At 50.6% G+C, this 24,922-nt stretch overlaps 1 protein-coding gene across 1 annotated transcript; it reads left to right on the top strand.

Moving 5' to 3' along the window:
* Positions 1–1,432: 1,432 nt before the first annotated feature.
* Positions 1,433–24,276, top strand: HOMER3 (homer scaffold protein 3). Its single transcript, XM_082779843.1, has 9 exons — positions 1,433–2,016; positions 12,256–12,412; positions 13,348–13,479; positions 13,893–14,000; positions 17,150–17,271; positions 18,205–18,361; positions 20,215–20,325; positions 21,174–21,254; positions 22,118–24,276. Exons 1-9 carry the CDS (start codon positions 2,012–2,014, stop codon positions 22,304–22,306), a joined length of 1,062 nt encoding a protein of 353 aa, XP_082635969.1. The 5' UTR covers positions 1,433–2,011; the 3' UTR covers positions 22,307–24,276.
* The last annotated feature ends 646 nt before the right edge of the window (positions 24,277–24,922 follow it).

Below are 24,922 nucleotides of genomic sequence, written 5' to 3'. Positions count from 1 at the left end.
CTGGGATTAACAAAATCTCTCTTGGGAAGACTTCCCATTAAAGTGTCCTGATAAGTAAAGAGGATGGGGACCATTCAGCAGCACCATAACTCAGCAGCACCGAGTCTGCTTATGGGAGGCTTCATTAGAGTAGTGCAAAGTATTTTAAAGCAAAGCAAACATTTTTGGGAAATGAACAAGGAGTTTTGGTGTTCCATCAGGATTTGGGTGTACTGGTGGAGGTGTCTGGGAGGAAATGCCAAAGCCACACTTCGGGTTCATTACTCGACGTGTCTCTATGAGAAGCTTGCACAGTGACACCTGCTCTAAAAGCCTGTAGAACTGCCTGTACGCTCACACACTCGTGCACAGCTCCTGAGCTAATGACATAACGTGCTTAAAGCTCGGGATAACTGCAGGCAGTGGAATTGGTTCACGCTGCCCAGTCCAGTTGATAGCACTCAGTCTTGATTTTTGTCACAACAAAGTGACAAAATACCTGGTGCTCACAACCAGGCCCCCGTCGTGCCCTTCTCATGTGTGGTGACACCAGGGTGGGTGTGCTTCGGGCTTTGCCCACGAACACAACGTGGGCAGTGGGCAGAGCAGCTGCTGCGTGCCAAATCTCTGTTGTTGGATTTACGGCTGAAAAGGAGCAGACAGGAGAAAAATCCATTCCTGGGCTGGCCTTCTGTCACCTTCGGGAGGCCAGGTCGCTGGTGCACCTCTACGCTGGTGATGAAAAAGATATCTCTTCCCCAGACTGACCTGTTCAGCTTCTGCTGCCAGCCCTACAGCTCGTTATACCTGCACCAGCTCAACTGAAAAGTGCTCTTGTATAAATTTTCTTTCTACCAGGAAGTTTTTTATGGCTGTGATAAAGTCACCCCATATCCTTTTCTTTGATGAACAGATGAAGTGCTTTTATCCCTTCAAGACAGAGCATGCTTTGTTCTTTCCCAGGGCTCTGCTGGGAGCCCCCTTTGGCCCGGTGCAGCATCCCAGGACCCGGAGGGAGCAGGGGAACCTCTCTGCTGCTGCTCAGCACCAGGGTCCCATCACATTTAAGGTCAGCATTGGCTCCTCGGACCTCAGCAGCACGCTAGGAGCGGCTGGGTGCTAATTACCCACTGCCTCCCTTCTCCCCAAGGCATTTTGCTATGTTATAAAAAACACATTCACACCTTACGTTAATTTACCATTTATACAAACGCCTTCACAAGAGACGGAACAACAAAGAGCGGCCTGTTTGTGATAGAATACGATTAGCCAAAGATAAAAGAAGACTTTTTTTTTTTTTTTTTTTAAATATTATTATTTTATTTTAAAATCTCAGCGCAGGGCTGGAGCCCCGCACGCTGGAGCAGGGCTGCCTGTAGCCGGCAGGTGGTGCCGCCGAGCCGGCCCCGGGAATAAAGTCTGGAGAGAAGGGAGCGGAGAAATGTGACCGAGATGGGGCAGTTGGCACGGGGAGGAAGCGGATAGGAGAGAAAAAAAAAAAAAAAAAAAAGAGAGAGAGAGAGAGAGAACAAAGAAATCGCGCTGCAGGAGGACGGGCGGCAGAGCTGGCTGGACTCTTGGGGGGAGAACTTGCAGGGCTGCGGGAGCAGAGGCGAGCAGACGGCTTTGTCTGAAAAGGGCTTGCAAAGGCACCACCTAATCCTGCCGCTCCCCTCCCATGCTGAAGGGAAGGAGGGCTCCTGGGAGGCAGAAAGAAGGGGAAAGCGTTGGGGGCTGCGGCATCGCGGCGGCCGGGGGAGAGCCCGAGACCCCCCTGCTGCTGGAAGGGGTCGGGGGGGTGCGAGCAGCCCCTGCCCTCGCTGCCCCGCACGGTCGGGGATCGCCGGGGGGTTGGAGCCGAGAGCAAAACTAGCAGCTTGCAAAGTGAGATTCCGGAGGAAATTTAAAGAGCATCCGGATCCGGAGAAAGACAGAGAAAGAAAGAGGAAGGGAGAAATAAATCAGAACGCGGAGAGAACCCGAGGCAGCTGAAGAAAGGACGGGCGAGAAAGAAGCTGACACCCAGGCGGAGATGGGGTGAGCCTGGCAGTTTATTATTCTTGTATCGCTTTATTACTGATGGCAGCCGAGCTATTTTTAAGGTAACTGCAAAAGAAATCAAGGCTTTAAATTGCATTCTTTATTTTTCTTTTTTCTCTTTCCATATTGCAAGCTTTAAAGTTTAGACTCGCCTTTGATTTTAGGGGTCAGAAAGTAGGAAATTGCAAGTCTGCAACTTCTTAAATCAACTCGTGTGTAAGGGAAGCCTCTCGTGATACATACGTTGTGTGAAGCCCAAACTGGGAGGCTTGCTGGGAGGACTGGAGCTGGGCTGTGTTCCCAAACTTTTCCAGAAGTTGGAAGTTGGAGGTTTTGTTTGGCTGTTGTGACTTTGGCACTCAGTAAAATGGATTCTGTTTGCATTTCTAAATGAATAAATGGCTGGTTGAAATTCCCTGCTGCTTTAGTTTATGATCCTCCTCAGATTTTCCAAGAATGAAATAATGCGGTGTGGATGTGGCAGTGAATTCTGGCATGGAAATAGGGGCTTAGCCTGGTATTTAATTTATGCCCTATTTATAAGTCTCAATCATGTAAGTTTAAGGACCTGACATGTTGTTGTGAGTTTCTTGTGCAATAACTCCTTGTGGCTGGGGATCTGTAGGAAACCTGTCTGATCAACCCCCTCCAAATGTGTGGGTTTGACATTACAAGACAAATAAATAAAATTCTTTGAGGCTTGTTTTCCTCTTGCTGACTTTCCTCTCGGACTGTCTAGATAAATGATTGAGCATTCAAACACACGTTCAAGAGGCAGGAAAGGCAGAGACAAAGAATCAAAAGTGACAGCAGTGTGAATGTGGCACAGATCCTTTGAAGTTGGCAGAGTTTGTGCTGATCCAGGGTAAAGCAGCAAGCGTCCCTGTTTTCCTGTAACTTTTCCAGTGATCCACAAAGTCGCTGTAAAACTTCTAAAGCTGCCAGGAAGGGTGTAGCAAGCAGAGTTTGGGACTAGCTGGTTTATTTCCCGGGGCTGTGGGATGAATCCTTCTTGGATCAACCACAGCTAACACCCAGCAGTTACGTGATTTTTTTAGAGGGCCACCAGCTCCTGTGGAAGAAACATTTGGACACTGTCATCATCTCAGCCTGCTTGGATTTCACTCTGTAATTGTAGCGGTGTAGTAGCAAAACTATTGTTAAGCCAGAGATGACGTTTCTACCCAAAATTCCTTACTTCCACTTAACTCCTGAGTTAAAGTGTCTTCTTGCTCACACGTTGATCACATGGGGTTATTAAGTAGCTTTCAGCAGCATTTAGATTCCTCTTCATACAAAAGAGATTAAAAGCACACCACCTTTACGTGATGTTCTGGCAGTAGATCTTAGTTATTCCTGAAGCAGGGATTCTGGTCTTTGTTCCTCCAGATTAGATTTATTTTATTTTATTTTGTAACGTCGTGTTCTGCTTGTCATGGACAGGCTGTCCCTGGTCTCTTCTGTACTCACTGCCCTGTAGATATTAATGTTTAGCATTTCCTCTCTGAAGAGGATTGTTGTCAATAACACTTGATCCTGAGGGAAGTGAGCGTAGGTCCTAGCTGAGCCTTCAGTGGACACTTTATTTCTCTGACTCTGCTAGGCGCACTGTCAAATAGAAGCACAAGCAGATGCAACTTCTAAGTTGATCAGGATAGAGTTTACCCACTTGTCACGTTTATCAACCAAAGAATTCAGCCGCTCTTGTCCGTACAGCCATCCCACTGACCTCTGCTGAGCAGGCAATTCGCATGGGCCTCGTCGAAGGGGCTGCTGCTGCTCCTGGAGCTCTGGCAAGGACAGGTCGAAAATAGCAGCAGACCTCAGTGAGTTCTACGAGCGAAGGCAGGCGTATGTGCCTAGAAGTGTGACGGGTCCTGTAGCTCGTAATGAAGATGCAGAAGCAGAATTTGTGTCGCAGGCAAGGGGCATTTTGAATTGCATACGTATCTCCACGTCTCTGGTTCTAATTATTACCAGACATGTTTTTTTCTCAGGAACGTATAAAGAATTATCTAGCTGCACTCCAGCTCTGCTATTTTCTAACTGTAATTATTGTACAGACTTCCAGCAACGCTGTGAGTGCGTCAAAAGAAAGAGCTGTTGAGCTCAGCAGCAGAAGTAACAGTTGTCCTGGGAGGGTGAGTGTGCAGATTGTGCTGGAGACACCCAGCAGCAGGGTACTCAGCAGCCGAGGTGCTCTGTAGATAGAGACTGGTTTCCAAAAGGGGTGGAAAAAGACTTTTGTTCTCAAAACAAAATGAAAAGGAAAGGGAAAAAACAACAAGTTATGTCTTTAAATGCCCTTGATCCCCTTTCTCTGTGCCTGACCTTGTGTGCTTGCCGCTATTCCCCACGCTGATCCCGACAGGAGCGTATTCAGCTGGGATTCCTTTGCTGCCCTTTATCTGCAGGCAGGCCAGGAGGCAGCTGCTTTTCATTCCTGTGCTAAACCCTGCCGGGTAATCTCTTGGGAGTGGGGGGAGGCCGAGGGGAAAGCAGCCCACAGCCAGCTCCTGCTGCTGGAGCTGCGCTGCTGAACCTTCCCCGTGAAGTCTGGCCTCTCCCACCTGGGCGCTCGCAGCGTTGTGCCCAAGGTGACGTGATGCAGCACAGATTGAGAGCAAAGCTGCAGCTGAGGGGGCTTGAAAACCTCCCTGGCTGTTAGAACAAAGGGCTGCGAGCCAGCCTTCCCAAACTTTGGTCCTAAAGCAGTGGGGTTTTGCAGTTTGGTGTCTAACACCCAGTGTCCCTTTGTAGGGAGCTGTGGTTGCCACCGGCTCTGGAGGGAGCTGCACCCAGTGGAGGGGAAGGGTTGGACTTGCAGAAGAAATGCAATGGGAAAGAGAAGGGGGTTGATTTTGCAGCCCCATTAACCCCCACTTCTTCCCCAGACAGTGTTGACACACAGTCAGCAGCTCTTCAGGCTGCTGAGGGAAGATAAAAGGAAACAAAGGCAGCAGCTGAGGAGGAGGAGGAGGAGACCGCTTCTCCTGTCCCCTCTGCGTTCCAGTTCTGCCTTTTGAAATATTGGGCTCAGAAACGCGTTTTCCCTCAACCCACCCCAGGCAACCCCCTCCCTGGAATTATCCAGGGCCGTGCCGTGCTGTAGGGTTTCTCTCTCACGAGCTGGTGATCCGACAGAAGGAAGAGCCCCGGCCCTGACGCAGCCAGCGCGGCCTCCCAGCTGACTCAGCGTGGCGGCGGGCTGAGCGCCAGCGCTGAGCCACATTTCTCTCATGCTCGCCTGCTCACGTACCCCTCTCGGCTCTGCCCTGCGGACACCCATCCAGGAAACCAGCCCTTGCAGAGGGAAAGGGTTTTGGGAAAGACGGCAGCGAGAATTGGAGGGTTCCCACCACGGCAGCTGGGAAATTCTTATCTGCTGCTGTGGCTGGCAGAGGGCCTTTATCACAAAACCACCTCTGTTTTGGGGTCTTTGAGCCCAGCCACAGGGCGCAGTGTGAAAATACATTCCTTGGTCTCTGTGCTCTTGAAGGTATCGTGCTCCTGGCAGCAGGAGTAGCACACCCCAAAGCCCTTCCCTACCCTTGTGGCTGAGCGTTGTTGTGCCCAGGGGTCACAGAAACAAATGATTCTGCTGATCTGGTCCTTTGAGATTTCTCAGCTGGTGTTTTTGATTATTTTTTTTTAGATGAAGGGGGACAACAGACTGCCTAGGTGTACAGTGAGGTGTTTAAAATGATTCCCCTGCCTGCATCTGAATGCCAAGAGGCTCCTTTCTCTGACAGGTAAATGAGTGTCCCTGCAATGAGAAGCTGCAGTGAGAGAGGAGTCACACGTGAACTTCTAGAGGTGCCCTTGACCAAACCCCATCCAGGAACACCAAGGCAAATGCAGTTTGTGAGCATGGAGCTCAGCACATTCCAGCTGCTGCCTCAAGTGCCTAAATTGCTTATTCCTAAACCTTGGAAGTTTGCAATATTTGTGTCTCTGGAGTGCTTCGAACTTGGACTTGCCCTCCAAATCTCTCTTAAAGATCTATAGGTGACATTTGTGTCTAGGATTCAATCCTGCCCCCTTGTCACATGCCTTTCGAATTGAAAACAGGATGGAAACAGGATCCGTTTGGGGAACGGTGATCCTAAAAGCTTCCCCCTCCCAAGCACACACAACAAGGTTTCTTTCTGGTCATGCAGCAATGGGGCAAGTGAGCAGGAGGTAATAAGTAATTCAGCTAACCAAATGGGCATGTTTCAGGTGGGTAGACAGGATTGTGAGGCTACAATTACTGAGGACAAGAAATAAAAGGTTCTCAGTAGGAAAAATCCTCCAGATTGCACAGAAAAAAGAAAAACAAGGACAAAGCATGAGCCAAATGCAGTGGTGCAGTCAGAGAGAAACCCCTCCCCACACCCTGCGTCGAAGCTACTGAGCAAAGACATTGCTGGATGCCATAAAAGATCTAAACCAAACAGTGTTTAAAGAAAAAAATAAATGAAAAGGAAAAAAGATTTCTTCCTCTTGCCCTTTTCCTTTCAAAGAGGTCTGGCAGGAGGGCTGCAGTTAGCAGCTACCCTCAGGTTTAGGAACCTGCTGATGAGAGCGAGCCTGTAACTGTCAAATAGGATTTTCCTGAAGAGGTGGTGTTTGCCTTGGAAATACCCCAAGAAAGTCAAAGCAACAAAACATTGCTTCTCCGAGAAGGCTGCGCTGTGTGAGGAGCCCACCAGGCAGCTGAAGTCGGGGGTGTGGTGAAGAGAAGGGAACACGCGGAGCTGCCACGGCGCTATTGAAATTCAGGCATGGAGATAAATGTTTGGCTGAGCAGCTCTTTCAGAGGCTGGCCGTCCCCTCTTCTAACCTGGGCTATTCCTTAAAGCGGGAGATGTTTCCTCGTGGGATTTTACACCTTTATCTCGGGGCTGGAGGCTGCAGTGGGGAACGTGCCCGGTTTCCAGCCCGGTCTGTGTCTCCTGTGGCTTAAGCACAAAATCTCTTCACCTTTTTGCTTCTTTTGTGCTGCTAGATTCACCTGCTGGCTTGAGAGGATGTCTCTGGTGAGGATTAGAGAAAGATCTCTGTGAAATCCTGTTGTTCAAAACATCCCTAGCAGAGGGACTCACGGTGGGCTGAACCCCGTGTGGAATTCAGGCTGTGAGGCAGGGCTGGCCCTGCTGCAGCTCAGACATCGTCATATTGCGGCGTGGTGGGTCTGGAAAGCATGGTGCCTGTGGATATCCTGATCCACGTGGCCCCACACACTGCAGGTGCTTTAGGGGATGGTGCTGGTTCCAGTCCCTGGTGCTCCCATCCCCTTTGGAGAGGCCTCTCCTGGCGGTGCTCTGTCTCCCATTCTGTTGCAAGGGAGATTCTCCAGCGTGCTCCATCTGCAGGAGCCCTGGATTATTCCAGAAGCTCCTATTTAGGATCAGCCTCACAGGCCTGCGAAGAGCCTGCATCCAGGCAGGACATTCAAGGACAGCCCATAAATCTGGTGACATATGTGTTCAGATTACGCTGAATCGGAGAGGCAGCTCTGCTTTTAATCTCCTCCAGTCTTTGGCACCTCTTTGCCCGCTGTTCCCCCACCAGGTAAGACAAGGCACGAGTGCAAGGGAGTGAACTGATGCCACCTGTACCTCCTTGGCATCAGGCAGTGCTTGCAGGGTGTTCTCCCCCAGGCTCTTGGCAGCACCTTGTTGTGTCCCAACCTGGCAAGTTCCCTCGCTCGGAGGCAGTGAACTCAGTCCCTCTGGCCCACTCAGTCCTCACCACCCCGCTGACCCCATAAATTAAGAGGACAAATAATGATTTGCTCTCGTAGCAATGGTGAAATGAGCAGCTATTCATTAAGAAATCAATTTGGATACCGTAGTGATGAGGATAATATAAGAATCGAGGTAGCAATGAGACCAGTGAGCAGTTGTGCATGTCAGCTTAATGACCACTGAGTCAGATTCCAGCCAGTGAGCAGATCAGCAACGATTGATCCAAACCCTCTCTTTGTGCATCCTTCCCAAACACCCAGCGACTTCCTTCCAGCATCTCTCCTGAAGGAGAATCAGCAAGAGGAGGCAGCATCCCAGAGCCAGGTGCTTTGCTGTTGTAAGGAACACGTAAGGAATAGATGGATTCATTAAATTATGTCTCCATTTTTGGGTTTAGCTGTTTGGTTTAGCCTGGTGGCTGGGAGCCTGCTGCTGGAGTGTTGGGGGACCTTTCACTTGGGGGAAATTTACTTCTAAGCTATCTGTGGGGTGTGGGACTCTTAGATTTTACCCTTTCCCCAGGGCTGGGTACAAATGCTGGCAGAGTGGAGACCTGGATCCTTTCCAGTTGCCATCAGACACTTGCTGATTGTGTGTGCATCTCCGCCAGATCTTTGTCTTATCACTCATTTGATTCGCTTTTTCTTAATTATCTATGAAGGACAGCCCTGGGGGATGTAAGTGGGTTTATTTACACGTGCCCTTTCCACTGGTATGTCCACGTTGTTACGGGGACTCCTGGCTGGGAGCAGGAAAAGAAGAGTCAGCAGTTGAGGATGCGTGGCGTATGCAGCATACACCCTTAAAACACAGGGGAAAGAGGGCTGTGGAGGGAGAGAGAACATGACAGTTTGAATCCTGTGCACTTTCAAGACTATTTTTAAATGCTTTGTAGTGTTTTTGGAAACAGGAGGTCAGCAGCTTGGCCAGAAGCAAGCTGAAACAGGCGGGTGCTCCTCACACATTACTCTGCTGTGCATCTCAGATGTCTTTCAGCACCGGCTCTTTCCCTGCTCTGAACTTCCTCCAGCACCTATTCCAGTGCCACTTGGTCTTGCCTGCGTCCCCTCCTTGCTAATCCACTCAGCTGTGCTGAGCTGTGTCTGATCCTGCCGTGGTTCTGCTGCTGAGGAACATAGAAAGGGTGAGGCAGAGCCTTTTTCGTTTGTACCCTGTTAGAGACGTGCCCTGAGATTTGCAAACGTCACAGGCTCTGTCATCAGGACCTCCCCAGAGCTCACATCCCATATTCTCACATCAGTGGAGTCTCAATTCCTTGGTTTTCTTCCCTCTTGGCTTGCACTGCTGCCTACTCACTGTCTGTTTTTCTTGTGTTCCACCGCTTAGACCCTGGGAGAGCTTTTGTTGTGTAGTGTTTGCTCTAACCTTGTCAGACAAGTATGTGAGCAGCGAAAGGAAGGCTAACGTGCTAGCCAGCATCCTCTGCAATAGATTCATGTACTAGCTAGATACATTTTGTGTCATTTTACTGGATTAAAAAATAAAAATAAAAAAATACCACACCTTTCTAAGGCAGCTGGGAGAAGGCAATGATGGGCTGCCCTCATGGAGCAATCTTCAGCCCCCGTTATCAGGGGTGTGCAAGGTGGCAGCGACTATTCCCATTTGCAGTGAGGAAAGGGGAGACATCGCAGAATCTTCTGAAATTCTTCTTGTTTTGCTTCCCTCAGAGGCAGACAGGTGCAGGAGTTCCTGCCCTGGCACCAAGCAGGCAGGTGAGGCTGCAGACATGCCCTGCTGCTGTTGCTGCCAGTTTGCGTTCTGCTGGAAGCGAAGCACATCTGGTGTGGCTGGCAGCCAGCCTGCTCGTGGAGTCTGGGAGACTTTCGCATTTCTAACTGGAAGGGAAAGACCTCTCGGAGACAGCGTGAAGCTTTGTTGCTCCAGGGAAGACCACAAGGCATGAACAAGCATACGAGGAGCATCGAAGACAGCAGCGATTATGTAAGGACATGAAAAGTGGAGCGCCCTTCCCCACTGACACCAGCAACAGTGCATATTTCAACGTACCTGGCACATCTCTTGGTGTACCTGAGACCAGGGGAAAAGACCTCATGCCCAAGGGCTGTGAGCTACATGAGCAGGCAGCCAAGAGCCAAGCCAGCCTCATGCAAGTAGAAAAAACATAAGCAAAACCCTGTGAAGACGAGCTGCTCTGTCTGATAGACCTTCCAGAACTATTTGTTTTCTATTCCTGGTGCTCAGAAGGAAGGCAATGCTGGCTTTTGTGGTTACACTGATTATGAGACAGCAGGCAGCAGGGTGCCCCCTGTCCTGGACTGACCAGGAGGAAGGCAGAGGGATTTCCATGTATCGAAAGGCTCAGAGGTAGGCCAAGCAGAGAGGGTAAGGGATCTGGCAGCCTTCGGGTTGCAAATTCATCTTCTTACCCCTCTGCTTCCTTTCTCTTTTTGAGACCTGTGGTCCCGATGGTAGAGGCAGAGCAGAGCAGGGTGGGGACCCCTCACTGCAGAGACTACTTTACAAAGCAAATGAGCAGGCAGCTGCCTGCGTCTTGCTGGGGGACAGCACAGGGCAGCCGCAGGGGTTCCTCAGGTTGTGCCTGGCTCTGTGCTGCATGCACTGGGTGAATTCCCAGGTCCTGCTGCAGCACCAAGACTGCAGGCAGAGAAGGTTATCCCTGGAGATCTGTCAGGGCGTGTAGCAGGGGCTGTCCCATGCACCACACGGTCCCAAACCTGCTGCAGTCAGCAGGAGACTTTCCACTGACGCTGGGCATGGAGCTCACCACTGAGGAGCGAGCACAGGAATAACTGCTGTGCGTGCGAGGGGTGATGTGAGGAGGGTTTTCCGTCACGGTGTCACTGCAGCCAGCATCACGTGCGTGTGACTGGAAACGTTAGAGCCTTCCAGGCTCCTCCGTGGCCCTCTCCCAACAGCCGGCTCCTGCTGCCAAAGGGATTTGCTCCAGTTACACGGCTCACCCAATTATCTGCCATGACAGGGAAAGAAAACTTATTTAGTGATGAGAGATCGTTACGAATTACAAGCTCTGCAAGCTTGGGACAAACGAACCCCTTAAGTGCTGCCTGGTTGAACGCTCTGTCTGTGCTCTGCGTGATAAATAACAGCTGAATTTCTCCTTCGCTAGGAAATGAATCACTCTGGAGGCAAAACCAAAAAGGAGCCTCAATCCAGCTAGGAGACCTGAAAAGGAGGCTGCTGGAGGAGAGACGTGCACTAACCCCCTTGGCCTGTAGTCTGTCTTACGCTTACTAACAAATGTCAACAACTAAGTAATGTCCCTCCTTTTTCTTTCTGACACTAGACCAGGACTTGGGGGTCAAGATGCAGGGACATTAATTTTCCCTAACTCTGTGTCTTGTGTCTTGAAGGATAAGTCATGATCAATGTAAAACACGGTTTCTGTTAGTGGAGCCCAGAGAATTTGAGTCTCATTTGAAAATCAGACTGTGGCTGAATAAAACCAGCCAGCGAGGATGCCCAGGAGGGGCTGGTTTAGACCTTTACGCAGTCTGCTCCTGAGCAAGCGATCTGAGTCAGGACTGCAGCCTGGGGACAAGGCTGGAAGCTGGGAGGGAGAAGGGAATATTTCATTTTTTTTCCTAAGTTTTGGTGATGCCTACAGAAAACACCGGGTACTGGCATCTTCGTTCTGCTCACTGCAGCTGTGAGGACTTGAAAGGGGCTGGAAATAGAAATTTGTGGATTTCAGGGGCTCACATGTCGCACGATTGTGACTGTGCTTTGTTTGCAGCTGTTGAGCCCAGGGAGGGGGTTATGGGATGTATCCAATCCCATCAGGCTTCGTTGGCTGTAAATAGAGTGTGGAAATGACCAGTGCCTTGGGTTTTAACCAAAGGCAAATGGAGACCCCATAGGCTGGTGCACCTGGGCTGTTGTGTCACGGAAACATTCCTTCCTGCCTCTTGAAATGCTCAAGTTACATCCTGGTGCCTGGGATTCGACTCCTTAGTTCGGCTTAGACACCACTGGTTACAAAATGCAGGCAGTGCTTGGTTCGGTGCTTTCACACAGCAGCTGCACATTGTGTGGTGAAGTGTTTCCTCTAATTCATTCTTAAGTGACTCGCTTTTAATCCTGCAGCGTGACCTCTTGCTGCAGGATGCGCTTCCCAAGCGTGAGTCAAGGGAGGAAGAGCTGTGCTGAGGGGAAGGCACTTCTTGTGCTCACACCCCGAACCCACAAACCCATCCTCCATCCATCCACCCATCCACTTACAGGAGTGATGGGGAGCTTTGGTCATGACTCCCCTGATAAGGAGGGACACTAGAAGATATCAGCACAAGGCTGTTTGAGAGATCTGGGTCTGTGGGAGCTGCAGTGCTCAGCACCTATGTCACGGATCCCTGGAGTGGAAGCAAACAGCAGAAGTGTCCCTGGCATCGCATAATGCAATGCGGGTGCTAGAATTTCAATCCACCTCTCCCATTGCTCAGCTTTCCCTCTGCCCTCACGGCTCCGTTCATCTCTCTTGCAGGGAGCAGCCAATCTTCAGCACCAGGGCCCATGTTTTCCAGATCGATCCCGCCACCAAACGGAACTGGATCCCCGCCAGCAAGCACGCTTTGACCGTCTCCTATTTCTACGATGCCACACGCAACGTGTACCGGATCATCAGCGTGGGGGGCACCAAGGTAGGGAGTGTCTGCTGAGAGCAGCACACAGTTTGAAAACAAGTTTGTCTCTAGCCAAAATCTGTTCTGCAATTGATGTTTACTGTGTCAAGCTGGCCAGTTCTCAGCATGGGGCACATGCTAGCATTCCCACTGCAAGGAATGGAAGATAAAGCACTGTTTCCATGCTCAAGCGTATTTAGTGTTGGAGAGTTGACTCTGTGCTGATGGAAAGTGTGCCATAGGGTCTGATGTCCTCCTCCTCCACTCCTCTCTCCCTGCCCTCCCTATCTCTGAGCATGCAAAACATGAGATTTTTCTAAGAGTCTTGACCCTTTGTTAAATCTGACCCTGTAGACAGAATGGACAAAGGCTGAGGGACTCTCAGAGGCAGTTTGTTCTGTCACCACCCCAAGACAAGCTTAACTCTCCCTAAATTTTTCTTGACAGACATTTTTCTGACTTGCTCCTGAAGGCAGATATTCAGCAATCTTCCTAGGCAGTTTATTTTGTTGCTACGCTAACCAAGAGTCTTTCGTAATAGCTAGTCCTAAGTGCAGTTTAAGCCTTTTCCTTTTTTTTCCCTTACTTGCTATGAAAATGGAGAACATCAGAAAGTTTTTCAGTCCCCAGAGACACTCTGTCTCGTCTCTTCTCTTCTAGCAATGAAGGCCCAATGAAGCTTGTGATACTTAAGCTTTTTTCTTTTTTTTTCTTTTTTTTTTTTTTTCCATTTTCCTTCAGTAGACAAGAAGATTTATATTTGCTCATGTCACAAAGCTAGGCTAGAAAGACTTCTGGTCACCAGAACCCTGAATTGCTGTTTTATACAGTAAAAGCAGGGCTTCTACCCCCAGTCCCTACAGTGCATAGTCACTATGGTGGTCAATCCCACACCATCATTCTGAGGCAGCAGCGTGGAGATTTCTCTGACTCACTTTTGCCTCTCTCCACAGGCAATCATCAACAGCACTATCACCCCCAACATGACCTTCACGAAGACGTCTCAGAAATTTGGGCAATGGGCAGACAGCCGAGCTAACACGGTCTATGGACTGGGCTTTGCTTCGGAGCAGCACCTCTCCCAGGTAACGTGGCAGGTGCTGCCAGAGCCCTGATCCCAGCAGGGTGAATGTCCCTGAAACCCATGAGGAGAAAAGATTTTAGGGTCTTTAGATGTAGTGCTGTTCCCACTGTGCTAAAGTCCGATGCACGATGCCAGGAAATGCTTTAAAGGAATATTTGCAGTGTCCTGGATGTCACAACATGAATTTGGATTTAGGGCTCAATTTTTGTCATCTCTACTTAGCTAATCCCACAGTTTTCAGTGCTGTGGGTAGTGGCAGGCGGGGGCTATTCCCTCAATTTTATTATTAATTGAAGAGAAAGTAGAAAGCACGTTGAGTGAAGTAGCAAAGGGAGGAGGAGTGACCCAAACATCGATTCTAGTTTGTTCCGCATTTCAGTTCAGCAGCAGAGTGACTTTTCCGCTCCCCTCTAGTTTGCAGAGAAGTTCCAGGAAGTGAAAGAAGCAGCCCGCTTGGCAAGGGAGAAGTCCCAGGACAAAACAGAGCTGACCAATCCTGCCCTGAACATCACATCTCACCAGGTAATGCTCAGAACCAGGCATGGGCAAAGCTCACTGCTAGGGAAAATGGTCCCTGCGCTGATCTCTGGTAACTTGTGTATGCTTCTATCCTTCATCCTTTTCTGCCTGAGGGCGTTCTCGACAGACACTGAGGTTGGAGATTCACATTTCGATGACATCTGTGGCCCTGAGGTCACTCTACTGAAGCACATGAAGTGGATTAAATAGTGCTTAAGTGGAGCTCCTGGGAGGGTTTACAGTCCTCCCTCTTTGACAGTTAAACTATCGTAATCATTTGATGTCTGGTAAAGCCGTGCTGGAAGAGGTTTGGGGTATTTTGCTGGTGGTGGGTTTTGATTTTGTTTTCTTTAGAATGGCTCTCCCAGGGCTCAGCGTGACAATAACAAGCAAGCAGCATGCAGGGGCGTGTGTTTGTTGCCTGGCTGAAGATTGTAGGAAGGAAGATGCAAGGCATTTCCAGCATTTTTTTGTTTATTTTTGGGGGTTGCTGCAGAGGGGTTCTTCTCCCAGCCGTTTCTGGATGGTGGTGATGTTGTCCATGGGGGTCTGTGGAGATACAGAGACTTCTTAGCACTGCTGACTGAGAAGTCCTTGCTAGACTATTTCCATTTCTGTCCTGTTCCCACTGTGGAAGAGAAGGAGCTGTGCTGTGAGAGCAGAACTCACTCTCCCCTACCTCAGGAACTCTCCACGAAGGTAGAGCTGCAGGCGTGACAGCCAGTCATTCAATTTTCTTTTCCCCAGGAGACCAAGCCAGAAAGCTTAAGCCCATCACATATCATTCTCACACGTGTCACGCTTGCAATTTTTACCCGTCTCCCTGGATAACTAAATCAACTCCAGCAGCAGTAGGGTGGAGAGGAGGGGATAAGTGGTGGAGAAGCCTTCCCGTCTTTTTCTCCTGGTGCAGCTTTTCAGCGTTGAGGGTGAAGTTGCCCTCCCAAATAGTGTGCTCCAGAGGTTTGCTGTGTGTTTCCCCGAGCTCCTGGCAGTAGGAGAGGAGCTGTAGGATGGAGGACTCTGCGTTCTCTGGGTTGAGTACAGATGGAATGGCAGCAGAGGAGGAGGAGGGAGTGCGAACAGTACCTTGGCCTGCAGTGAAGAGAGGGAGGTGGAGGCGGTGGCTCTGCGGAGACTGGAAATGTTGCCTGGGGTGGAAAAATGGGGAAAATCTGCCTTGCTGATGGCTCCCACTAACTCGACCCCATCCTAATGGGTGGCAAATGAAGAAGGGAGTAGGACAAAGCAGTCACAGCACAACCAAACTTTTAGGTAAAGCACTCCCTGGTCAGTAATAACTGCCCAAGACAGATTCACAGCCAGCTGCAGCCTGGAGAGCTCTCCTGGCTGGGAGACGGGCTGGGAGTGGAGAAACTCCTTCTTGTCCTGTTTGTACCAGGCAGAACACATCAGGTGTCCCAACAGACACGTCCAGCACCTCTGGCAGCTTGCAACAGAAGGGATGAGGTGGTCAGAAAGTGTTAAACACTGCTCTGGTAGATGGGCTAAGGCTCAATTTGTCCTTTGTACTTGACTCAGCAGTGCTAAAACTGCCACAACCGAGCCCATGATCGCTCTTCCCTTCCTACCCCTTCTCTCCACACGAGAGCTCACACACAAGGATGCAAAACCCCTGCCTGCAGCCATCTGGCAGCCAGGATGCCGACACGGTGACACACACAGTGTCCCCTGCCTTGTGGGCACGTGGACCTTGTCCTGCCTCTCCCAGCCCGTACACATCAGCCCAGCAGCCCTTCTGCTGCCGTCCCGCTGCTGATTTTCAGTCTCTGCATTAATAGAGCTTCAAACAGGAGCTTCACCCTTGAATAATTGATTGTGTTTCTGTTTGCGAGTGAGCACAGAGCGGATCTGTCTGCTGAAATTAAATCAGAGCTCTCTGATTTTCTGCATCTGCGCTAGTTTATTTAGGCTTCAGACTTCCAGAGCTGTGGAAATCCCAGGCCAGCAGCTCTCTGTTATCCTCTAGCACCTAGCAAGGTGAGGCAGGGTTTTGCAGGTCTCGCTTCTTGATCGCTCTCTGGAAGGTTTCTTGAAGCTGGTGTTCAATACATCTCGTGGCCCCGTCTGGCTCTATTTATAGATGTCAGATGACTCCAAAGGCAGGTGGCTGTCCTTACCCCAGGCGTGTAAGGGCTACCTATCAGCTCCAGCAGGCTCACCAGCCACCTGGTCTCACAGCCCTCAACTTAGGATCCCAGAGGCTCATTGCTCAGGGAGTCTTTTTATAGCTCAGTTTGCCCTGTTTGTGCCAAGTTTCTTCCCTGCTGTGAGAGGAGGCCGTGAAGGAAGGGTATTCTGGAGGGACCTGTGGATATAAAGTTTGCTTTGGTTTCTGTGTATTCATCTCTGCTCTGCTCTGAGTTCCTTCCAGCCTGGGAGGGTGAATTGTCTCTGCTAGCCCTGATGTACGCAGGAATACAGAGCTGTATCTTAAATCAAGGTATAGAAGCTGGAGTTGCAAGTGAACCCAGGTGGCAAAGCAGGTCTGTCTTTAGAGTTTAAGTCTTTCCACTGCTCTGAGAAACTGCAAGAAAATCCCCTTAGGAATTCAGCAAAACCCTGCAAGAGCCGACTTGAGCAGCTTGGTGTGTCGGGCACAGCCGTGGGACTTGCGTTACAGGCTGCAACGTCTCTGACATTTGTCAGGGGGAAGCTCGGGGCCAGAGAATTCAGTACCTCAAGTTGGGAAGGAAAAATAGCTGGTGTGTGCAAGCTGTGAGCCCACCTGCTCAGGGTGTCTGTGCACTGGGATCGCTGCCCCAGCATGGCATGGAGACAGGGAAAGGGAGGACGTAGCAGCAGAACAGGGCAGCTGCTGGAGAAGAGCTGAGCAGGACAGACACTGGCTTACCTATCCAAGAGAAAGCCCTGTGTCCACACAGCTTCTGAAGTTATAATTATACCACGACTGGTGCTGCTGAGCCATACGTGAGGGTCTTTGCCACACCTTGTCATGTAGATGTTGAGCACACCTCCTCCTAGGAGCTAGGATTGAAAGCCAAGGTCTCTCACAAGTGTTATAAGAACTAGATCTGTGAACCCAGGCCATGAATGAGTTTACAGGGACCTTGTGGCCACATGGCTCGTCTTCACTGCCGTAAGATAACCTCCTCTTCCTCACCCCTCAGGTACTTCCCAGCCCCATCATCAGCTCCAATGGACCAGGAGAAGACAAACTATTCCGCAGCCAAAGTGCCGACGTTGAGATAAGCACAGAAAAGGAGCGGCTGAAGAAGATGCTTTCAGAAGGGTGAGGCTGTCAAGAATGCTCTCTGCTCCTAACACCTAAACTCTCTGTTTTGGCAGGATTTGGGGCGTGTCCCTGTCATCCCAGTGCTCATAGTAGCCTCAGACCAAATGTTGTTAATCCAATACTCCTTGCTGAGTTAGCCAAATAATGCCCCAAGTCTGCCCAAACCCTTCACTCTACCAGTTTCCTTTCTTCCCTGGGAGAAAGTTCTCTCATTTCAAAGGTGAAATTTGCTGTTGCTGCAGCATGGGAAGGAGAATGCTTTGTGCCTGCAGCAGGGATGAGTTGTTGCCAGTTATCTGCAGATCAGTAGTCTGTGATACCAGAAGATGTTCACACTTTTCCAGCTGGCCTAGGGCTGCATTTGTGTTAATTCCCCTGATGATTCCAGCAACATCCCTGCTGCTTCCTGTCTTTGTCTGTTCAAAAGACTCAGGGCTAGATTCTGCCCTGTGGCTCCTGCTGAGCTGGGAGCTGAACACTTAGAATATTTTTAAGTTAAAAGCAAGAGTCCTGCGCTACCTTCTGAGTCTAGGGTGGTAGGGTTGCGTTCAAAGCAAACTTGGATCCAACAAGGGTTTAAAAATGGATTCACAATCCTATGTGGCAGAACCCTTTTCTAGTAGCTGTATCTCCCCTCCTGCCCCATTAATCTCACAGTGTGGTTTCTGCAGTTTCAGGAAAGCACGTGTTGCCTCGAAAGTGAATATTATGTGGGGATAAAGGAAAGAGAAGTAGATTCAAGGGCTGGAGGAAGCATTTAAATTTGGGAATCAAGACGAAAGTCAAATAGAAAGCTGTGCAGGAAGAGGGAGCACCTCCAGGAGCATGGTTTCAGTGCATGTTTGCACTGCGGGGAGGGAGGAGAGGGAACAAAACCTTTACACTGAGACCCTCACACTGTCCTGCGCACCCCCCTGTTCGCTTACACAGCTCGGTGAGTGAGGTCCAGTGGGAGGCTGAATTCTTCAGTCTCCAGGACAACAACAACAAACTCGTGGCTGCTCTCCATGAAGCCAACGCCAACGTGGACCAGTGGAAGAAGCAGCTGGCTGCCTATCAGGAGGAGACGGAAACACTGCGGCAACGGGTGAGCGCTGCAGGGCCCTTGCAGAGCAGATCCGAGGAAACCCTGTCCCAGAGCCAGATGGTGCCCTTGACCCTGTTCTCCCCTGAGGTTCCCTGAGTGTCAGCAGGAGACAGGATTCAGATCCAGGATGCTGCATGCGCCTGGCAGGGAAACATGCCAAAAAATAAGGCCGCATAACAAGGGACCTCTCCGAAGAGCTCCCGTTTTCTGCAGAGCAAGCTGGGGCTGTGCGGAGTCCCTGCAGATAAAGGGAAGAAACCAGACCCCAGAGTCAAATTGCCAGCTTCCCTTCAGATTTTCTGGGGGTAGTTCCTAGGTGCCAGCACTACTGGGTGAGGACCATGCTTCCCTAGAGCTGGACACCAGGGCAGTCTTTTGGCTGCTGGCAGGAAGGATGGACATTGCTCTATCTGCTATAATTAGCTGGAATCCAAGCTGCAACATCACAAAACCCGTGTGGCACAGTACAAACGAGCCCTTGTTCGGTTGGAATAATGGGATCATTTGACCCACGTAATGTCAGAGAGGTCACAGATCAACTGAGGAGCCCTGTGTGTATCTGGACAGAGCACTGACAGTCACACAGCTGGATTTTATTTAGGGGGAGGGCAGCAGTGTATCTGGGAGAGGGTGTTAGGACAGTTGGAGTTCAGCTGCGAAAGGACTCCAGAGCCCTGGAAAAAGAAGCATAAAACCATTTGACTTCTAGATTGCACATTATAAAGACAGCAGGGATTAGAGCAATTAACAGCTGTTTCCACTTGATGGCTGTTGTGTGGCCAGTCTGTGCAGCAAACAACTGTCCCCCAGGATTCACTGTGCCCGTTGCTAATTCTCAGAGCTGGAGTCAGGCAGTAAAAGTTGAGCAGAACATTTTTTTTCTCCTCTGCAGCAGAAGCCTGCCCTAGGCATGGCATAGGTCTTGGCTGTGCGTACGTAAGTGTGCATTTTGGGGGCTGGCTGAGACAAGCTTCCAGTTCCCTGCCGTTGCTTCACACATTCTCAATTGTTTGGTGGCTGTTCTCACAGCCAGGGGTTAGGAGTGAGGCTTTCTTGGGGCTTGGGCAAGGGGCAGCCACTGTGAACTTTATAGAATCACAGAATAAACCGGAGCTCAGTGAAACATCTAGATTTTTGTCTCTAAACCAGGGCATTTGGGGACCAGAGCTGGTTGATTCTGGCCATGGCCACGTGAGCTTCACATCTTGTAGTCACAGTTACAGGAATCCTAGTGCGGGATTCGTGTCACACCAGGGGTTCAGGGTCTGTCTGTGTGAAAACACCCAGCACTGGAGCTCTGCTTGGAGAGCTCACTGCAAGCCTTGTGAGAGCTTGGGCCTCATCAACAGCTGCTCCAGACCTTCTGACGAGCCTTTAAAAATGAATCCTTGTCATGAATAATGTAAGCCACTGGGCTGAATTTTTCAGGAACGGGGAGCACTCTTGGGCAAACCCTTCCTGCCAGCTCTGCTCTGGTTGAACTGCAGTAACTCCCTTGCCTTCAGCAATATCCGCCTGGGGATGTAAATGGTGCTGGACCTGGCCATAGCTGTGGGTTGTAGGCTCATGTGCTTGAGCTGAAGCCAGTCAGGACTTGCTGGAAGTGCAAAACTGCAGAAGGAAACAGAGACAGAGTCTCTAGGCAGAGTTTTGCTGCAGTGCGTTTCTGTGCACGGTCTATGCAGAGCAGGAGGAGGGAAATTTTTTCCTAACAACCACAGGAGGGAAGCTGCTACCCTGTTGTGAAAGCCCAGTTGGATTTGCAAGAAAGCCAAAATGTGAGAGAGAATGACTGTTGGTGATAAGACATTGGGACACTTCTGTATCTCTGAGCCTTCCTTGCTTCTGTGCAGGTAGCAGAACTGGAGTCGCAGGGGGCTCATGATTCCTCCAGCGAGAACAACAAGGAAGAGCTGAGCCAAACCCTGGAGGAGCTGGAACTACTGATCAAGGCTAAAGACGAGGTAATACTCCCTCAAAGCGGAGGAAAACCTGAATCTGGGTGGGCTGTCAGTCACCAACACCCTGTCTTTTATAGCTTGTCTGAGATCTGAGGGCACCTCATGCTCCTGCACAAGATGTCCATGCAAGCCAGGAGCTTCCATAAGCCAGCACAGCCCCCTCAGTGATTTCTTCTCCCCAGAGAGACAAATCTGAGTGTGAGTGAAGTGCTGGGAGTTTCCCGTGCAAAGGGTCTTGAGCACAGAGTCTCAGCCAGTGCACAAACGACAGGGCTGTCTTATCCCTTCCCCTCTCAACCATCTTCAACTGTAGTTAGCTTCTAGTGGAGTAATTGCTTCTTGCTTTCAGTGCATTTAAATTAATGATTTAACGCTGAGTTTTAATTACAGAGGCTGTGAAGGAAGGGAGATGTGTAGAGAATCTCCCTGCTTTGCACAGCTGTTGACTCTCTGGTAGCTGTGCTTCAGTAGGATGTGTGACCAGAGCCTTAGGCTTGGAGCCACGCAGCAGAGATTGGGGCAGGCAGGTGCTTTGGGGTTGGCACGTGTTTTGGGGTTCTTCTTCTTTGAAGAGATCTCTTGCCCCACCCCAGATCTACTTGGGGTAGAGGTAAAACCCTCGGACAAAATGGTGCAGAGTGTTGACCCAGCAGATGAGCAGAACCCCCATGAGCCTGGGATGGGATATTGAGGTCATAAAGGGAGGTATAAGGAAGTCAAAATTTGGAGCTGAGTGTGATTAGGTGATCCATGGAGCAAAAGAAGGGGCTTTTTCTGGGGTCTGCGGTGGGAGGTGGCCCTGCTGGGACAGGGGTGGATCTGGTGTGATGCTTTTCCTCTCTGTGTTTTAGGAGATTCAGATGCTAAAAAGCCAGAAGTGTGGTCGATGGGAAGCAGAGGGTGAGCGTGAGGAGACCCTGCAGAAGCTTCAGGTAAGGATGGCAGATCTGGGGACACCTCTGCACCCGGATTAGAGGGACCTGTCCCCATTTCTCCTTTGAGCCAAAGACTGAATGCTGCAGAGCTGCCATGCCTCTCTTGCTTCAGGATGATGAGGACTGGTCCTTGCCCATGTCTCTGCCTTCCTCCACCCAAACTGTGTCCTTCAGAGATACAACGTGGGGCACCAGAAGCAGGCAGTAGCAAATCCAGCCTGCACGTACTCTCCTCTGGCACTTGCAGTAGCCCCTGACATGGGACTGGGAGGGATGGTGGTGTCCTGTAACCCTCTACCTCTCTCAAGTCCTGCTCAGCTTGCTGGATGGCCAGGGATGGCTAGGGAAGAAGAGCTGTGGCTCGATCTGGCAGGCAGGAGGGATGCAAGCTGCTCTGCACCTCAGGGCAAGGGCACAGATGGAAGCACGATCTGTTGTGCCGTCTCTGGGGGCAGTGCCTGTGCGTGCTTATCTCCGAGCTACTGAGCGAGGGGATCTGCTATGGGGCTCAGCCCCATACCGAGGCACTGGTTTTCATGGAAGGATAATATCCACAAACATCAAATGCCATCAGACCTGGAGATGATAGGTGTCTGGGGAGGACCTCTTCAAACCACAGATATATAGATGCCTGGGTTTGAGGGACACACGCTCACATGCACGTGTTTACTGGGGTGCTGTGGCTGAGGATAGGGAGGACCCCCTGTGAGAGAGCTGCTGCAGTCCTGGGGTGGCTGGGTGTGGGCAGCCTTGTGCTGGGGTGCTGGTGGAGCTGTTCGGTGGAGATAAGCGTGCTGGTCCGTGAGCAGCAGGTATTGGTGCTGGGGCAGCCCCCTCACTGCACTCGTGTCCTTTGGCAGGAGTTGGAGGCTCGCAATGCAGAGCTGGAGCGGCGCCTTCACCTGGCCGAGCAGACGCTGGCGGAGACCCTGGCGGAGAGGGAGAAGGTGCAGAATGAAGTCACCAAGGTGGCGGAGATAATGGATGTGAAGATATTTGAGCTCAGTGAGATCCGTCAGGGACTAGCCAAGCTGCTGGAGAGCAACTGAGCAGCAGCATGCTCGGAGGAGACGCCTCCGGAGGAGGGGAGCCTGAGCTGGGACTGGTCGCTGACAGCAATTACGGTCACAGAACAGCCTCGAGGCCTGTTCAGGCAGGATATGCCACCATACCAGCAGCTGCCTGGACAGCGTGGAGACCAGCCGCAGCCACTTCACTGCCCCTTGAACACCCAGATGGAGGGCAGAGAGGATCCGAGCTCCTGAATCCTCCGCAGGGAGGATCTACAAGCCACAGCCAGGCCTCTCTGGACCCTGCCATGGCTGTGGCGTGGTCCAGAGACTGCAGCTGTCCCTGTGCTGCCTTCCCAGCCTCCCTGCTGCCACACCGTCTCCAACATTTTTACCGTTTTCTAGGGGAAGGGACTAAGCAGCCTTTGCATTTTTTTTCAGTAGTTTTTTAGGGAACCACTTGCCTTTTGCGGAATAAGCTGCCTGTTTCCCCACCTAGAGAGGGAGGAGAGGTTCCAGCACGCTGAGGACATCAGTCGCTCCTCATCCTCTCTCCCAGCCCTAACAATTTTGTGTCTTTCTAACAGGAGCCAGTAACACTGGTCACTGTCAGGAGCTTCCAGAGGTAGCAGCCGCCCCACTGCAGAGAAGGGTGCTTCCCTGACCGCGTGCCCTTTCCACTGTTCAGTCACATCCTCCAGAGGAAAAAAAGAACTGCAGGTTTCAAAGTTCTTATTAGTTTAACGCAGTGGGATTTAATGACTTGTTAAAACTTCTTCAAGCTGAGAGCAAAGGCCTGGTTGGGAAGGGGGCATTTGAGAAATGAGTCGTCCCCGTGGGGATGGCCAACTGACTGCTAGATTGGCATCTCTCCCAGCCTCTAAGGGCTGCAGTTAATTGAAATTAAATGGAGCAAATCGCAGTTGCTCTTGGGTGTTTTTTTCTTTTTTTTTTTTTTCCCCTTCTCTCTTTTATTGGGAAACAGTCCCCAGAGATGTCCTGCTCTGTGTCAGATGAGCCATGTTCTTTTTGAAGGGTACAGGTCCCAGCTTGCCATCCTTGGGCAGATTAAAGAACATTTGGAGCATGCTGGGACCAGTGCCCTCTGGGGCCTGTGGGAAGTCCGTGGGTTATTGTAGATGTTGTCTAGTCATAGGAATCGAGGGAGGCACCACAGAAACCTGGAAGGTTTTGTCTCCCCCGCGGTGCCCTTTGAGTCTCCCATAGTTAGCCAGGAGCACGCTTAGCCCTGTGCCGGATGACGGAGCAGTGTCTGTGTAGTAGTTAGTCAGTAACCTCACAGGAGTGTTGGATTTCGATTCTGTGGTCGTTTTTTGCCCTCTTTGCTGCTGTAGGTCAGGCAAAGACAGCAGAAATCCTGGGAATGTTTCACAGATCTGCAGAAACTTTAGTTACGTGGCGAGCGCTGGCTGCCACGCACTGCCTTCTCCGCACCCAGGCAATCCTGGGCAGCTCCTCAGGGCCTGCCTCTTCTTTCGCTCACCTGGTGACCAAGAGAGGAACCCACAGCTTCCACGCACCGCCTGCAAGTTGGGGCAGGATTAGGTCTGGCACCTCGGGAATCTGCTGGAGCCGAGAACTGCTGGTGACTGTGTGCTGGATTGTGTCTAGGCAAAGCCCTTCCCTCTCCCAGGGGTGATGAAGAAACAGCGAAATTGCCAGACCTGTGTAGCCAGGGAGGGGCTTTTGTGTTTGGGTGTTTGGTTGTTTTGGTTTTGGGTTGATTTTCTTTTTTTTCTTCCTTTTTTTTTTTTTTTTTTTTTGCGTGTGTGTGATTGTTTTTAGTGTTCTGCTTTTTATTTTTGTTATTGATTTTTATCTTATTTTGCATGAAGTGTTCTCAACTGTATGGGACTGGAGCTACTGTAGTAATACTTGTTTCAGGGTATTTAAGGAGGGAAGGAAGGAAGCTGGGTGGCAAAGATTTCTAGGGCCTTGTTTACCACCCCACGCCAGTGTTGATGTTTTATTCCTACAGGAGCAGCCTTCTTTGAAATAGAGATCAGCTCCACGAAAGGTGTGTTTGATTTGTATCTCTGTCAGTGGAATACGGGAGGATGGAGGTGGGACCTGGGTTTATGGGAGAAGAAAAAGCTTCTTATGTTCTCTTTACCACTGCTCTCTCACACTTCTCTTCTGTGGCTGTGCCCCACACAGAGGAGCTGGGTGAAAATCCTTACATTTGGGTAGTTACCATTTCATAGCTCTGCTTGTGCTCAGGTCCTTGCCTATGTTATGCTGCTCATTGATCGGGGCTGACCAGGCCAGCGGGTGCCGTGCCTGGCTGAGGCAGCTCTCTGAGGGAGGCTACGCTCGAGCTGTTCCCAAAAAGCTAGGGGAAGGCTCAGAGTCAACACACTGACAACCTAAGCTGAGTGCAAGAAGGTCTAAAAGTCACACGACAAGTCACAAACGTAAGGAATCAGAGTTAATCTTCCACTGCCTTCATGCAGGAAGCTCTCCTTGTTCCACAGTGTTCAGTGTCTTCTTGTCAGGCTGTCAGCCAGGAGCTAGACTGTTTGAAAATGCCATGGAAAAGACACAATGCTGTGAAAAAGCCCAAGTTCCAGGCTGCTGCATATCCCTGTGTCCTGTATGAGACACAGGGTGCCTGTGGAAGCAGCCCCCAGCTCT

The sequence above is a fragment of the Aythya marila genome, assembly GCF_965140915.1.
Source record: "Aythya marila genome assembly, chromosome: 27".
Taxonomy (NCBI): Eukaryota; Metazoa; Chordata; class Aves; order Anseriformes; family Anatidae; genus Aythya; species Aythya marila.
The sequence above is the reverse complement of the archived record's forward strand: the minus strand, read 5'-3'. Positions and strand labels throughout refer to the sequence as shown.